The following is a 12899-nucleotide window of genomic DNA, read 5'->3' on the forward strand; positions in this document are numbered from 1 at the left end:
ACGATGGGACCAGACAGGCCACTCTACTCCTTTTTCCGGCGTGGCCCTCTTTTCTTCTGTCCTAAAGAGCCGCCTTTTCCGCCCTCCACCCTCCGCCGAGTCCGCCCTCTTCTTCTGCCTCCCACCAACCAGCACTCAATCAATATCAGCACACTGCGCTCTCTGGTGCAGTCTTATGGTCATCCCTTCTCCCCACCCTCCCCTCTCTTCCTCTCAGAGCGGGAAACACGCCGGGAATGTGAAGCTGAGTGCCTGAAAGTGCCTATCGTCTCTCCAGACGCACACACGCCCGGCCAATAAATCCGACACAGAACAATACAGAGCGACAGTGTCTCCGTCCCACACGCAAATCCTGGCCGCAGCTGCAGCAGTGCCACCCAGAGCCAACCAGCTCCTTCTTCCTCTCCCTCCCTCTCATCTCTTGGTCATCCATTGGGTAATCCGGAGGGCCGACAAGAGCTCCACACGCCGCCGGTCAAAGCGATCCCATCCTGTCCGTCCGGCTACTCCTCGGGTGAACTCCCTTCCCCCCTGGCCGTACCAGACTGGGCCTACACTGTCTGTTTGTCTGTCATAGCACCGTTAGCCAGAGGGCCAGAGGGCCAGAGAACCATGTCGGATTCCGCCGCATCTCCGCTACGAGCGCGGCTCTCAGAAGGGCCCAGCAAGACGACATCGCCCTCCTGGTCACCGCCCCTGAGCACCGACCGGAAAAGGCCGAGAGCTCTCGTGGGCGCTGACGAGTCTGGAGACAAGAGACAGAAGGTAAGCAGAGCCTGCGACACTTGCAAGCAGCGCAAAGCCAGATGCACTGGCACCCTGCCCTGCGATGCGTGTGTTCGCAAGGGCATCCCCTGCCTCTACGCCTCCAAATACAGCCGTGGAAGGCCCCCCACCCCGCCTCCCGCTACCGCTGCCGCTGCACCTGCGGCTGCCGTCGATGCATGTCCCGCACACGACGAGGCCAGGCACGGTAGGCAGATCGGCGGGCCCATCGGCGGCTCACGCCAGGGTCAGGATGCCCGCTTGCCGGCGATCGCTGGCACCTACGTGCCGGGTCGTCCGCCCTCCACCCAGCCCACGCCGTTGATCCAGTCCCGGGCGTCGCCCGAGCTGGGCGCCACCGATAGCCAGGGTCATTATGTCGACCCGACCTCCGGCTTGGCCTTCCTCCACCGTGCCTGGAAAAGGCTTTCCACCCAACAGCCGCGTGCCATTGCCCAGGACAACGCCGGCTCCGAGCGGCTTCAGCTGCAGACCAGTGCCGGCGACAAGCCCTTTGACCACGACAGCCACCTCTCGTCCATACTGCCACTGCCGGACCGTGCCACCTGTGCCGAGCTCATAGCCTCCTACTTCGAGGTCTGCATCGCCACATACCGCTTCCTCCACCGCCAGACGGTCGAGATTTGGCACGAGCAGCTCCAGCAGAACCTCGATGCTGGCATGCCCCTCGATCAGGGACTCGGCGAAATGAAGGCCGCCACCGTCCTGACCATCCTAGCCATTGCCGACTTCCACCGCGGCAAGTCGAGGGGCGCCGACTCCCAAGACGAGGCCCTGGCCTTCATCAAGCGTAGCGACCGGCTCTTCGGCACCGCTTGCCGGCTCGCAGACACAGCCAAGGGCAACCCTGCCCTAGACTCGGTTCAGGCTCGGCTCTGCCAAGTCCTGTACCTCCTTCATACCTCGCGCATGAACCAGGCCTGGTATGTCTTTGGCAACGTCATCCAGACCGTCGCTGCACTGGGTCTGCACAGGCGCACGCACCGCAACCGGACCCTGGCAAAGGACCGCTCGGGTGACTACATCACTGCCCAATGTCGCAAGCGTGCCTTTTGGGTCTCCTATATCCTCGACATTTACCTGGGCGTCATCTTTGGCCGCCCTCGTCATTACCACGACGAGAACATCGACCAGGAACTTCCGGATCCGGTCGACGACGAGGACATGACGCCGGAAGGGCCAAAACCGCACAGGAAGCGCAGGGACTGCTCGACCGATTCGCTCATACACCATGCAAGGTGGGTCTGACGACCGAACCCGACTGCCCGTGAGTGCCATGAAGCTTACCGCTTACCGCCATAGGATCACCCGCATTGTTGGAGAAACCTCGCAGCGCGTCTACGCCATCAGCCAATCCCCACAGGAAACACTGGTTCATCTCGTCCAGCGCCTAAACGACGAGATCTCCCAGTGGAACGCCGACCTCCCCCCTCTCCTGGGCTCGGTTAACCCCTCCAGCTTGGTGCACCCTTTCCGCCGCCAGGCTACCGCGATGAAGCTGGCCCGCAACCATGCCGTCATGCATGCCAACAGGCCGTTCCTCCTCGGCAGTTCCGATAACAGAGGAACCCAGTCCACCGTAGTGAGCAGGATCATATCCGACTGCATTTTGGCTGCGAAGGACGTGCTGGAGATGGTCGATGACATGGCTCGCGACGGCACTCTGTTCCATGCCTTCTGGTGGACGCATTATGTCACCTTTTGCGCGCTCGCCGTCATCTATGTTTGGGAGATTCAGCAGGGCGCATCGGGCGCCGCCGCCGCGACTTCCTGGAGCGGCGCTCTGGACGCAGAAGGGTTGTTTGACCTGGCTGAACGATGTCAACTCCACCTGGCCCAGGCCACTGCATCCAACTCGCCCAGCCGGCGCTATAGCATCATCCTCGAGGAACTTCGCCAAGAGGCCTACAGCCAATCTCCCGGCCGGGTCAAGGAGATCTCAACGACGCCTCGGGCTGTCTTGCCTAGCTCGAACGCGGGACCCAACGGCCACGACGGCCTGGAACCAGGGCATGGGAACGGAATGGCCTACGATCCTAGCAGCATCATGCACCACTCGGTCGGGCCCAACTTTTCCGCCATGCCCAGCCTCTGGGATGGATGGCAGACCACCGACTGGCTCGATTTTGATTCAATGGTACGTATGCCTGTATCCTTGCGGCGACTGTGGCAATCTATTGTCCCTAATACGTCTTGTCTCTTGGAGCTGACGAGCCATCTAAATTCTAGGCACTGGGTCCATTTTCCGGATATGCGGCTTCACCAGATTCATGGTATCCCGGCGGGTTCGATTCCACCCCATACCCACCCTAGCCAACAGCCGTGGTGGCGGGACGTGTCCCGGCGCTGGCTGCGCTGTTCGGCCCATGCCAGCCACGCCAGGCTTGCGCTTGTCTTTATCAAACAGTGAACTTTTTGAGGTGCGTGGGCCCGCACTCTCTCGCGATCTTCTTGGCCGTCTCCTCGCCAATCTCCTCGAATATGTCACAACCCCACTGAGACTGGCCATTGAACCTCTTGTGTCGCTCCAGGGAGCTGAGCTCATCAAAAGCTTCCTTGGATAATTCCTGCACCTGCCTGTTGGACTCGATGCGATGGGGCGTGACGCTCTTGGGAAGCACGACAGTCCCACGCTGCACGCCCCAAGAGTAGAGCATTTGACCAGCGTCCATGCCGATCTTGTCGGCAAGAGCCTGCACAGCCGGGTCGTCCACAGTTCTGGGGACGTCCTGCTGGTTATTCCCGAGGGGAGAGTACGCTTCGATGAGAATGTTGTTGGCCCGGCAGAATCGGGCAAGCTCGGGCTGCTGTAAATACGGATGTGCCTCGATCTGATTGACGGCGGGCACGATCTTGGTCTTGGACAGTAGATCTTGCAGCCGGCGTATGTTGAAGTTGCATACCCCAATAGCCCGCACCTTGCCAGTAGAGAGCAGCTTCTCCATGGCGGCGTAGGTTTCTGCAGGGTCGATATCGGCTAGCTCAAATACCCCGTCCTGGTCGATTGGAAACCACTTGTCACTCGGCTTGAAGGCACTGTTCGCAGGAGCACGGGTCAGCACCACTGCCACGGAGCGCCAGGCGCTTGCATGGTGCTCCAACTTACACGGGCCAGTGCATGAGAAAGAGATCAAGGTAGTCGGTGCCAAGGTCGCTGAGCGTCTTGTCCAGGCCCGCCTCGACGTCCTCGGGGCGGTGCATGGTGTTCCAAAGCTTGCCGGTGATGTAGACGTCGGACCGGGGCACACCGCTCGCCTTGATCCCCGCGCCAACCTCGGTCTCGTTGCGGTAGATGGCTGCGCAGTCAACATGGCGATATCCGCAGCGCAGAGCCAGCTCGACGGCACGCTCAACCTCATGCGGACCGGCCTGCCAGGTGCCAAATCCCACTGCGGGAATTGCCGCGCCGGTGTTGAGCTTGAAGTGCGTAGGGAGGGGCATCGCTTTTGAGGCTTGACCTATACCGAGATGTAGGTGGCGTGTCGGTGCGCGCACATTTGCCGGCAAGGGGGCCGTCTATACACAACGTGGTCTTCTATAAAGCAGCAAAGCCTATTGTATCAGCGCGCCGAGAATTTGTTGCTGTCCACCCGTGAATCTCTGCAGGCTGTCTTCCTCTCTTAAGACCAGCGCTTCGGAGCCAAAGGAAACACACTTCGCAAAGAGGAAAATATCGTCGGCCAGCTCTAGAAGAGCTCACTCTTGCATAACACGGTGAGGGGGCGGGTTGGGAGGCTTTTCCGGTATCCGGGGTCCGGCTCCCCACACGAGATGGATCATCCGACCAAGTGCCGTGTTGAAGATATTATACCTTTTTCTATTCCCGCGCCGTCTTGGTCCACTTGGTCCACCCCCCAAGCCTTGCCAGAACCACCATCGTTTTCCGCACTACTAGCTAGCTATCATGGTGGCGGAAAACACATCGTGTAGTGACTTGCTTATCCGCCGCCCTTTGTTCACACGTCCACCCATTCTGTCCAACTGGCTGACCTATTGGTGCCATTTCGATCTAGTCCCGAGCTCGACATTGTGCACCACGTGCAATCCAACCAAACCACACCCAGAGGTAAACGAACGGGCTTTCGCTTTTCCGGCTCACCTAGCGTGGTTATCCGTTGTTCCCGTGTAGAGAGTATGTACCTCACCTAAGAGTCCTGTCTTGAATGTGCATTAGCAATGGGATGGCCGCCACCCCGTCTCCAACAATCATATTCTTCTGTATTCTGGGGTGCAGCGACTCATGTCCCGAGCCTTAATCAACGATCTAACAACTGCTGGACTGGACTCATATATCACTGCTCCTCGTGGTAGAGGCCGCTGTTCACAGCCATCGCAGTCCTTCGGAAGGATCACTCACTTGGTCAACTGCTCGGTGATCGTTTGCCATGGCTCCCCCAATCGCTACAGAATATATTGCCCCTGCGCCGTTGCAGGACAATGCAAGGGCGGGCTCCAAGATCCGGGGAGAGGCCACTGCGCCGTCGAGAGATGCAGTGTTGGAGACGGTCGATGACCTCGTTCGCCACAGAGCACAACTCTGGCCTCACACACCAATAGTCTCATACCCATCGTCAGGCCTCGAGTATGTAGACTATACGGCACAACAACTGGACGTTTTTGCATATCGTGTCGCCAAGCATTACCAGCGTCTGCTGCCGACCCGATCCTCCTCGCAGGAGAGGCCCAGAATCGTGGCCATGCTCGGCCCGTCCAACGTCGAGTATCTGGTCACCATGCTGGGCCTCATCAAGCTTGGCCACACGATTCTCTTCCTGTCCACCAGGATCTCGCAGGAGGCCGTCGAGTCCCTCGTCAAATCCACAGGCGCAGGGGTTCTTCTCTTTGACCCCAGACATGCCGAGCTGGCAGCCGGCGTGGGACAGACTCTCCCTTTCGTGCAATCCGCCGAGATCGCATCGAGGCCAGTGTTTGAATTCCCTGTCGAGGCCTACGTGGATACGAGATTGGACCTGACGCTTGATCACCAGGTAGAAACGTACAACAATGTCTACATAATACATTCTAGTGGTGAGTACCGACTTCTGCCGACGCCGACGCCGACGCCGACTTGACTGGCGCAAGCCCGACTAACGTGCCGGCAAAGGCTCGACCGGGTTTCCCAAGGCCATTTATCAGACGCACAAGGCAGCCTTGGCCAATTACGCCATCAGCATGGAGATGAAGGCATTCATCACGCTGCCCCTCTACCACAACCATGGCATTTGCAACTTTTTCCGAGCCATCTACTGTGGCAAGAGTATCCACATGTACAACGCAGATTTGCCGCTCACCTCGGGCCACCTCATCGCCATCTTTGAGAAATTCCATTTTGAGATATTTTACGGCGTGCCCTATGCCCTGAAACTGCTCTCGGAGACCGACAAGGGCATTGATCTTTTACGCCAGCTAAAGATCGTCATGTATGGGGGCTCAGCCTGCCCTGACGAGCTGGGAAACCTGCTTGCTGACCATGGCGTGAACCTTGTCAGCCATTACGGAGCGTGAGTCGGCACTTGGACGCCACCAAATCCAATCCTGTGAATGCGACTGATCCGTGACCTAGGACCGAAGTTGGCCAGCTCATGACTTCGTTCCGCCCGGCCGGGGACAAGGCGTGGAACTATGTGCGTGAGCATCCCAAGCTCTCACCATTTCTCAAGTGGGTCCCTCGAGGCAACAATCTCTATGAATGCTGTGTCATGGATGGATGGCCTTCAAAGCTCCAGTCGAACCAGGCCGATGGTTCGTATGCCACCAAGGATCTCTTCGAGCCGCACCCAACAATCCCCGGGGCATGGAAATACATCGCTCGCCTCGATGACACGCTCGTCTTGGTAAACGGGGAGAAATTCAGTCCTGTTCAGATAGAGGGCCGTATCCGCTCCGACCATCTCGTGGACGAGGCCGTTGTATTTGGTGCCGGGCGCCCATTCCTCGGCCTTCTCGTCGTCCCGTCAGAATCGACGCGCGCCATGGCCCGGGAGGTCATCCTGGAGAAGCTATGGCCTGCCGTCGAGGAGGCCAATCGAGAGGCCGATGCGTTCGCTCGGATCTCCAAGAACATGGTCAAGGTCCTGGAGCACGACACTCCTTTCCCGCGAACCGACAAGGGAAGTGTCATCCGCCAGGCGTTCTACAAGGCCTTTGCCGCGGTCATCGACGAGGCCTATGACAGCGCAGACATCAGTTCAAGCGACCCGACGGTCATGGGTCTGGAAGAGATCAGGGCATTTCTGCGAGATGTGACGCCCAGGGTGTTACACAAGCAGATCGGGGTTCAAGACGAGACCGACTTCTTCTCGTTGGGCATGGATTCCTTGCAGGCGCTTCAGCTGCGGAGTGCCATCTTGCAAAATGTCGATGTCGCGGGCAAGAAGTTGGGCTTGAACATCGTCTTTGACTATCCTTCGATCGAGAAGCTCAGCAACTTTCTGTTCTCCCTCCGCTCCGGGACAGCAGTTGCGTCAGTTCCGGTCGAGGAGCAGATGGCGTCACTAGTTGGCAGATATGCCACTTTTGCTCCCAGAACGACCCGGAGAGCGTCTGCAGTGGTAAGCATAGCCCGTGTTACTTGTTTCGGGGAGGGGGGCCGGGTGACAGACGGGGTGCTAAACAAGGAGATAGGTTGTAACAGGTTCCACGGGATCGCTGGGCGCGCATGTGGTCGCACGCCTTGCTGGTGATCCATCTGTTAAACAAGTGTACTGTCTCGTGCGTGCCAAGGATGAACGGAACGCACTAGAGCGCGTGAGGAACTCGATGATGCAGCGCAGAGTATACCATTCTCTTCCCCTGGCTAGCCGCAATAAGCTTTTGGCAGTCCCCTTTGACCAGGGGGAGGAGCACCTCGGCCTGGGCAAGAACGTCTACGAAGCCATTTCTCGCAACCTCAGATCCGTCATCCACTGTGCGTGGTCCGTCAATTTCAACCTCAGCCTTGACAGCTTCGAGAGGGATTGCATTGCCGGGGTTCACAACCTGCTCCGCCTGTGCCTCGCCTCTGGCGCCGCCGAGCCCGCCTCTTTCAACTTCTGCTCCTCGGTCAGCTCGGTAGCACGCTGTCCCTCGAGTCGTGTGTCCGAGTCCTTGCCTGATTTCAGCTGGGCTCAAGGTATGGGTTACGCGCAGTCCAAGTCGGTGGCTGAACACATCTGCCTCCAAGCTGCTAAGGTCACGGGCGTCAAGGCGCGTGTCCTCCGTGTTGGCCAGGTCATTGCAGACACACAACACGGCATATGGAATGCCACCGAGGCCATCCCGATGCAGCTACAGACCGCGCTGACGGTGGGATCGCTTCCACGACTGCCCGAGAACCCCTCTTGGCTACCGGTCGACACCGTCGCGCAGGCGGTGCTTGATATTTCGCTGTCAGACGCGGCCAGCCAAGTCGTCAATGTCGCAAACAGCAGGACGTTCAGCTGGAACGATGACCTGCTCCCATTCTTACGCGCGTCTGGACTGGATTTTGAGGAGGTCGAACCCAGAGAATGGGTCCGCCGCCTCGGTGCCTCGAACCCGGACCCCGTGGCGAACCCGCCCATGAAGCTGCTGGACTTCTTCGCCTCCAAGTACGACAAGGATACCATCGACGCGTCCAAAAGCTACGAGACCACAGCGGCCTGTGCTCTCTCCCCGGCCCTCGCTCGTGCCCCTGTGCTGGACCTAGGCCTCGTCAAGACGTTCGTAGGCTACTTTATGAACGGGCCTTGGAAGGCGTCTTGTACGGCTACGGCCGTGATCCGGGAGCCCAAGAAGAAGACGGCCGTGATCTTGGCTGGCCCCTGCGGTAGCGGAAGGACGGCCGTCGGCAACGCTGTAGCTGGCTGGCTAAGGGGTGCTTTTGTTGAAGGAGACTCACTACAGAAGCGCCGCGCCGTGCCCGGCGTGGGCGGCGGCATGGCGCTCGTCGGCCAGGATCAACGGGACTGGCTTGACCGCATCCGTGGGCATGTACGCGAAGCAGCCCTCGATCTGGGATATGACGTTGTGGTAGCAAGCTGCTCGGCCCTGAAAAGAGCACACCGGGACCATCTGAGACAGGGCTTGCGGTCTCGAGACGGTATGGAAGTGCTGTTCATCGACCTCCAAGCGTCGCAAGAGGCTCTCACCGAGAGGGCTGGGAAGCTCAGGGGCCAGGATATGACCGCACAGATGGCCCTGGGCCAGGTTGAGGAGCGGGAGGAGGTGCATAGTGATGAGGTCGACGTTGTTCCTGTCGGTGCTGAGGGAACTATGGAAGACGTCCTGGAGGAAGTGCGCTGGGCAATCAACAGGGCGCTGCGGCTTTCGTGACGGCAACCAGTGAGGCCGCGCGCGCATCTCTGCAGCCGCCTCTCCGGCCTGTGGAGCATCTGCTACTTTGAGCACTTGTGGCATCGCAGTCATTCATGCACGGCCTGTGTCTACCTCGAGCACGTGTCTTTAGATATGGATTGTCATGCTAGCTAGCATTTTGAAATGATATTGGAATTGTGTCGGTGCTCTCTTTCCCGACCAGTCTCATGGGGTGGTGTCGTAGCTATTCATCACGATACCAATATTACTTGAATATCTCATCAAGTGTCTGGCTCTCCTCACGAGGAGTACCTTAGGTACTTGTAGGCAGTAAGTACGGAGCACAGTAGGTGCCTACTTGTACTTTAAGTACCTACCTAGGTACCTAGGTAGACTAAGGAAGACCAGTCAGTACTTGAACCTGTACAAGTACCTTATGTCCCCCACTTCTCTCCACCTGCGGACACTTTGTTTGGCACCAATCAAGTGTCGTGCCTTCCCTCTCTGTCCTCTTGGTTTTTTTCTTTCTTTTTTTTTTCCTTCGCTTTTCCTTGGATGGTTCCAATTTCCTGCAATCGGGACCCGCCTTCCCTAATAACGAGCCGCCTGGAAAGCCTAGAACCCCCCCTGGACCAACCCCCCAACTGCCCCCCAACTGCCAACCAACTGTAGCGGGCACATCCCCGGGCCAGGTCACTCACTACCAGTCTCAGTCTCGACCGAGCGTTAGTTATCTGTCCCAACCGATTGACCCAATCTCATTAATCTCGCTCTAGCTGTCTTCACTCCATTCCACTGCAACAAAAGGGGGAAAAAAGGGAGCAGAGAAGGGATTTCCACTACAGACGACCTCGACCTCGACGGGAACCTCTTGCATGTCTCGTCTCGTCTCCTCTCCAGAGCTCGCCGCCACGGTCTGGACAAGTTGAATCCTCTTGGGACGCGCTATCCCGCGCGGGTTTTTGGGTTCCTGTTTTTCTTCCTTCTCTCTCCGACTGACGCCGCGCGTAACCAACACGGATATTGAAATCATCACCACCTCCGCCGTCTCGACGAGGAACAGCGCCCGCGCCTGTCCTCTGCCACTCGTTCGATCGTCGCCTGCACTGCCCTCTCGCTCGGCCATCAAAATCGAGGGCCCTCTCCCCGGGCCCTTGCTCCTGCTGCTTCTTGGCCAGCTTTGCAAACCTGGCCTCGCAAGCGCCCTTGTCGACTTCGCCATCCCTTTGGACCGGATATCTTCCCACAATCCTCTTCATCCTCCTCCTCCTCATCACAACATCACAACTGCACCGGCCACTGCCCCAATCCGGTAGCCCGACGCATCCCGACACACGCAGCTCTTCACTGTGAACTCGCAACCCCGACCCGCGCCCACGAGGGGCCAAGCTCCCTGGCTGCCCCCCTTATCGACACCTCCCTGCTCGACGCATCCGACTGTCGCACCTTTCCATCACCATGGATCTCGTACGCCGAGCTCAGAGATACGTGCCCTTGGGGCGAACGCCCCAGTTGCCTTCTACCGATGAAAAGGGTCGCGCTCAACGCCCCAAACTCTTGCCCGGTCTGGCCTTCTTCAAGCGACCCCTCCGCTTAAGAGGCAACTCGACCATCTCGGTGCCCCTGGGCGTCGTCATTCTCTTCCCCTGCATCGTCGTCGTCCTCATCCTGCTGCTCTTTGTCAGGCACCCCAGCTCCCCGGGCAGGATCCTCATGCCCGCCGGAGCACCTCCCGCCATCAGGTAAGCTCGCGTCTCCCTTGGGACTCGTGTGACAGGACCGGCTCGTCGCCGTCGTTCGTCATCGCTACTCCCGCCACTCCCGCTACTCCCGCCATCTCATTCTACTTTCTGCCGCCTCTAGTAGATTCCGCCTGCTGACCACTGGTGCTTGTCTCTCAACAGGAAAATCAGCGAAGAGCACGACAAGGTCTTCGTCACCGGCTGCCTCGAGCCCAAGACCGACACCCCCCGTGCCAAGGCTGCCTTTGTCGTTCTCGCGCGGAACAAGGAGCTCGACGGCGTCATCCAGTCCATCAAGTCCATCGAGCGCCATTTCAACAGGTGGTACCACTACCCCTATGTCTTTCTCAACGACGGCGAGTTCAACGAGACCTTCAAGGCCGTCGTCACCAACTACACCTCGGCTCCTTGTGAGTTTGGCGTCGTCGGCCCCGACATGTGGGGATATCCCGACTGGATCGACCACAAGGTCGCCAAGGAGGGCATTGCCAAACAGGGCGACGCCGCCGTCATGTATGGCGGTCTCGAGAGCTACCATGCCATGTGCCGCTTCTACTCTGGGTACGTCACTTCCCCGAGAGGGCCATCTCCCCTCAATGACTAACGTGATTTCTTCGTGTCATCTAGCTTCTTCTACAAGCACCCTCTTCTGGCCAAATACGAATGGTACTGGCGCCTTGAGCCCGAGATCAAGTACTTTTGCGACATCACCTAGTAAGCACCACGCGAAGCTGTCCTGCACGCATGCGCGGGCACAACACTGACCACTCTACTCGCTCTGCCTCAGTGACCCTTTCCTGAAGATGATCGAGCATAACAAGACGTACGGGTTCACCATCGCCGTCAAGGAGCTCCGCGAGACTGTCCCCAACATCTTCCGCTATGCCTCCGCCTACAAGCGCCTGAATAACATCACTTCCCAAGGCCTCTGGGAGATGTTTGTCGAGCCCAAGCCGGAGAAGGCCAAGCCTGCCGATCTCCCCGAGGACGCGCTTCCTGACGAGGTCACCCGCAATGACCCCAACCGCAACACCCCTATCGAGATCGATCCCGAGGCGATGGAGGGTGAGAAGTACAACATGTGCCATTTCTGGTCCAACTTTGAAATTGCTCGCCTTAGCTGGTTCCGCAGCAAAGAATACAATGACTTTTTTGAGATGATGGATCGAAGCGGTGGTTTCTGGATGGAAAGGGTATGCTGCGCCCCCCCCTTTTTTTTTTTCCCTCTGCGATCCCCAAGCCGCGCCACGGCGCGCATTCTGACTGGAGTTTGTGGCTGGAGTACTGACTTGTCTTGACACTGTAGTGGGGTGATGCGCCCATCCACTCCCTTGCTGCCGGCGCTCTGCTTGCCCCCCGCGACATCCACTACTTCCGCGACTTTGGATACCGACACACGACTATCCAGCATTGTCCCGCCAACGCCCCAGCGCGTCAGCTGCCCCGCGAGCCCTTCCTCGAGACTACGACGACGGACGAGCGCAAGCGTCTCGAGGAAGATCAGTACTGGGATCAGTTTGACCCACCCAAGGAGAACGGCGTGGGCTGTCGCTGCCGCTGTGATACAGACATTGTCGATGTGGAGGGCAAAGAAGGCAGCTGCCTGGCTGAGTGGGTTGATGTTGCTGGTGGCTGGGCAAGTCCTTGAGAGAGCAGGGTCTCTTTTCTCCCATGCCGTCTCTTCATTTGGGCTGCTGCTGGCCACACCTCTGGGATCGAGACCGAGACCGAGACAGTGCGCTTCTTCTCTGAGAACGCATCAGGGTGACAAGTTTTGTCTCCTCCCATGCGATCTGAGTGCTGCGAACTCGCAGCTACTGGCATATTCGCACATTCATGCCTTGTTTGCCTCGACAGCTCTATTATCATTTGTTGTTCTTTCGATACGGCGCAAGAGTGGGAGTGTTCAAACTGTACAAGATCATCGGACGCGGGGATATAACATTAGGGAAAGCGTAAACAGGAGCGGCACCTGCAAGACGTTGATTGCACCCTCTCGGAGCAACTTAATATTTCTGTTTTCTTTTTGGATGATAATGACGGGGTCAGCGGGCAAGTCCACCCGAGTGCGGCTTGCTCATATACCGCTGGGAGAAA

The 12899-nt window shown here is 58.3% G+C and overlaps 4 protein-coding genes across 4 annotated transcripts; 3 read left to right on the forward strand and 1 right to left on the reverse strand.

The window, feature by feature from the left end:
- Nucleotides 1-612: 612 nt before the first annotated feature.
- On the forward strand, nt 613-3099 carry E0L32_011695 (uncharacterized protein; the record flags this gene model as incomplete). The annotated part of the gene is made up of 3 exons (XM_031134453.1): nt 613-2024; nt 2089-2923; nt 3016-3099. The coding sequence occupies 3 exons, from the start codon at nt 613-615 to the stop codon at nt 3097-3099; spliced, it is 2331 nt and encodes a 776-aa protein (XP_031000119.1).
- Nucleotides 3100-3185: 86 nt separating this feature from the next.
- On the reverse strand, nt 3186-4227 carry E0L32_011696 (uncharacterized protein; the record flags this gene model as incomplete). The annotated part of the gene is made up of 2 exons (XM_031134454.1): nt 3186-3822; nt 3893-4227. 2 exons carry the CDS (start codon nt 4225-4227, stop codon nt 3186-3188), a joined length of 972 nt encoding a protein of 323 aa, XP_031000120.1.
- A 944-nt stretch (nt 4228-5171) lies between these two features.
- Nucleotides 5172-9078, forward strand: E0L32_011697 (uncharacterized protein; the record flags this gene model as incomplete). The annotated part of the gene is made up of 4 exons (XM_031134455.1): nt 5172-5814; nt 5891-6287; nt 6350-7337; nt 7411-9078. 4 exons carry the CDS (start codon nt 5172-5174, stop codon nt 9076-9078), a joined length of 3696 nt encoding a protein of 1231 aa, XP_031000121.1.
- A 1440-nt stretch (nt 9079-10518) lies between these two features.
- E0L32_011698 (uncharacterized protein) lies at nt 10519-12450 on the forward strand (the record flags this gene model as incomplete). The annotated part of the gene is made up of 5 exons (XM_031134456.1): nt 10519-10802; nt 10965-11363; nt 11430-11516; nt 11590-11995; nt 12109-12450. The coding sequence occupies 5 exons, from the start codon at nt 10519-10521 to the stop codon at nt 12448-12450; spliced, it is 1518 nt and encodes a 505-aa protein (XP_031000122.1).
- Nucleotides 12451-12899: the final 449 nt, after the last annotated feature.

Source organism: Thyridium curvatum (genome assembly GCF_004353045.1).
Source record: "Thyridium curvatum strain D216 chromosome Unknown NODE_114_length_91424_cov_89.811965, whole genome shotgun sequence".
NCBI lineage: Eukaryota > Fungi > Ascomycota > Sordariomycetes > Thyridiales > Thyridiaceae > Thyridium > Thyridium curvatum.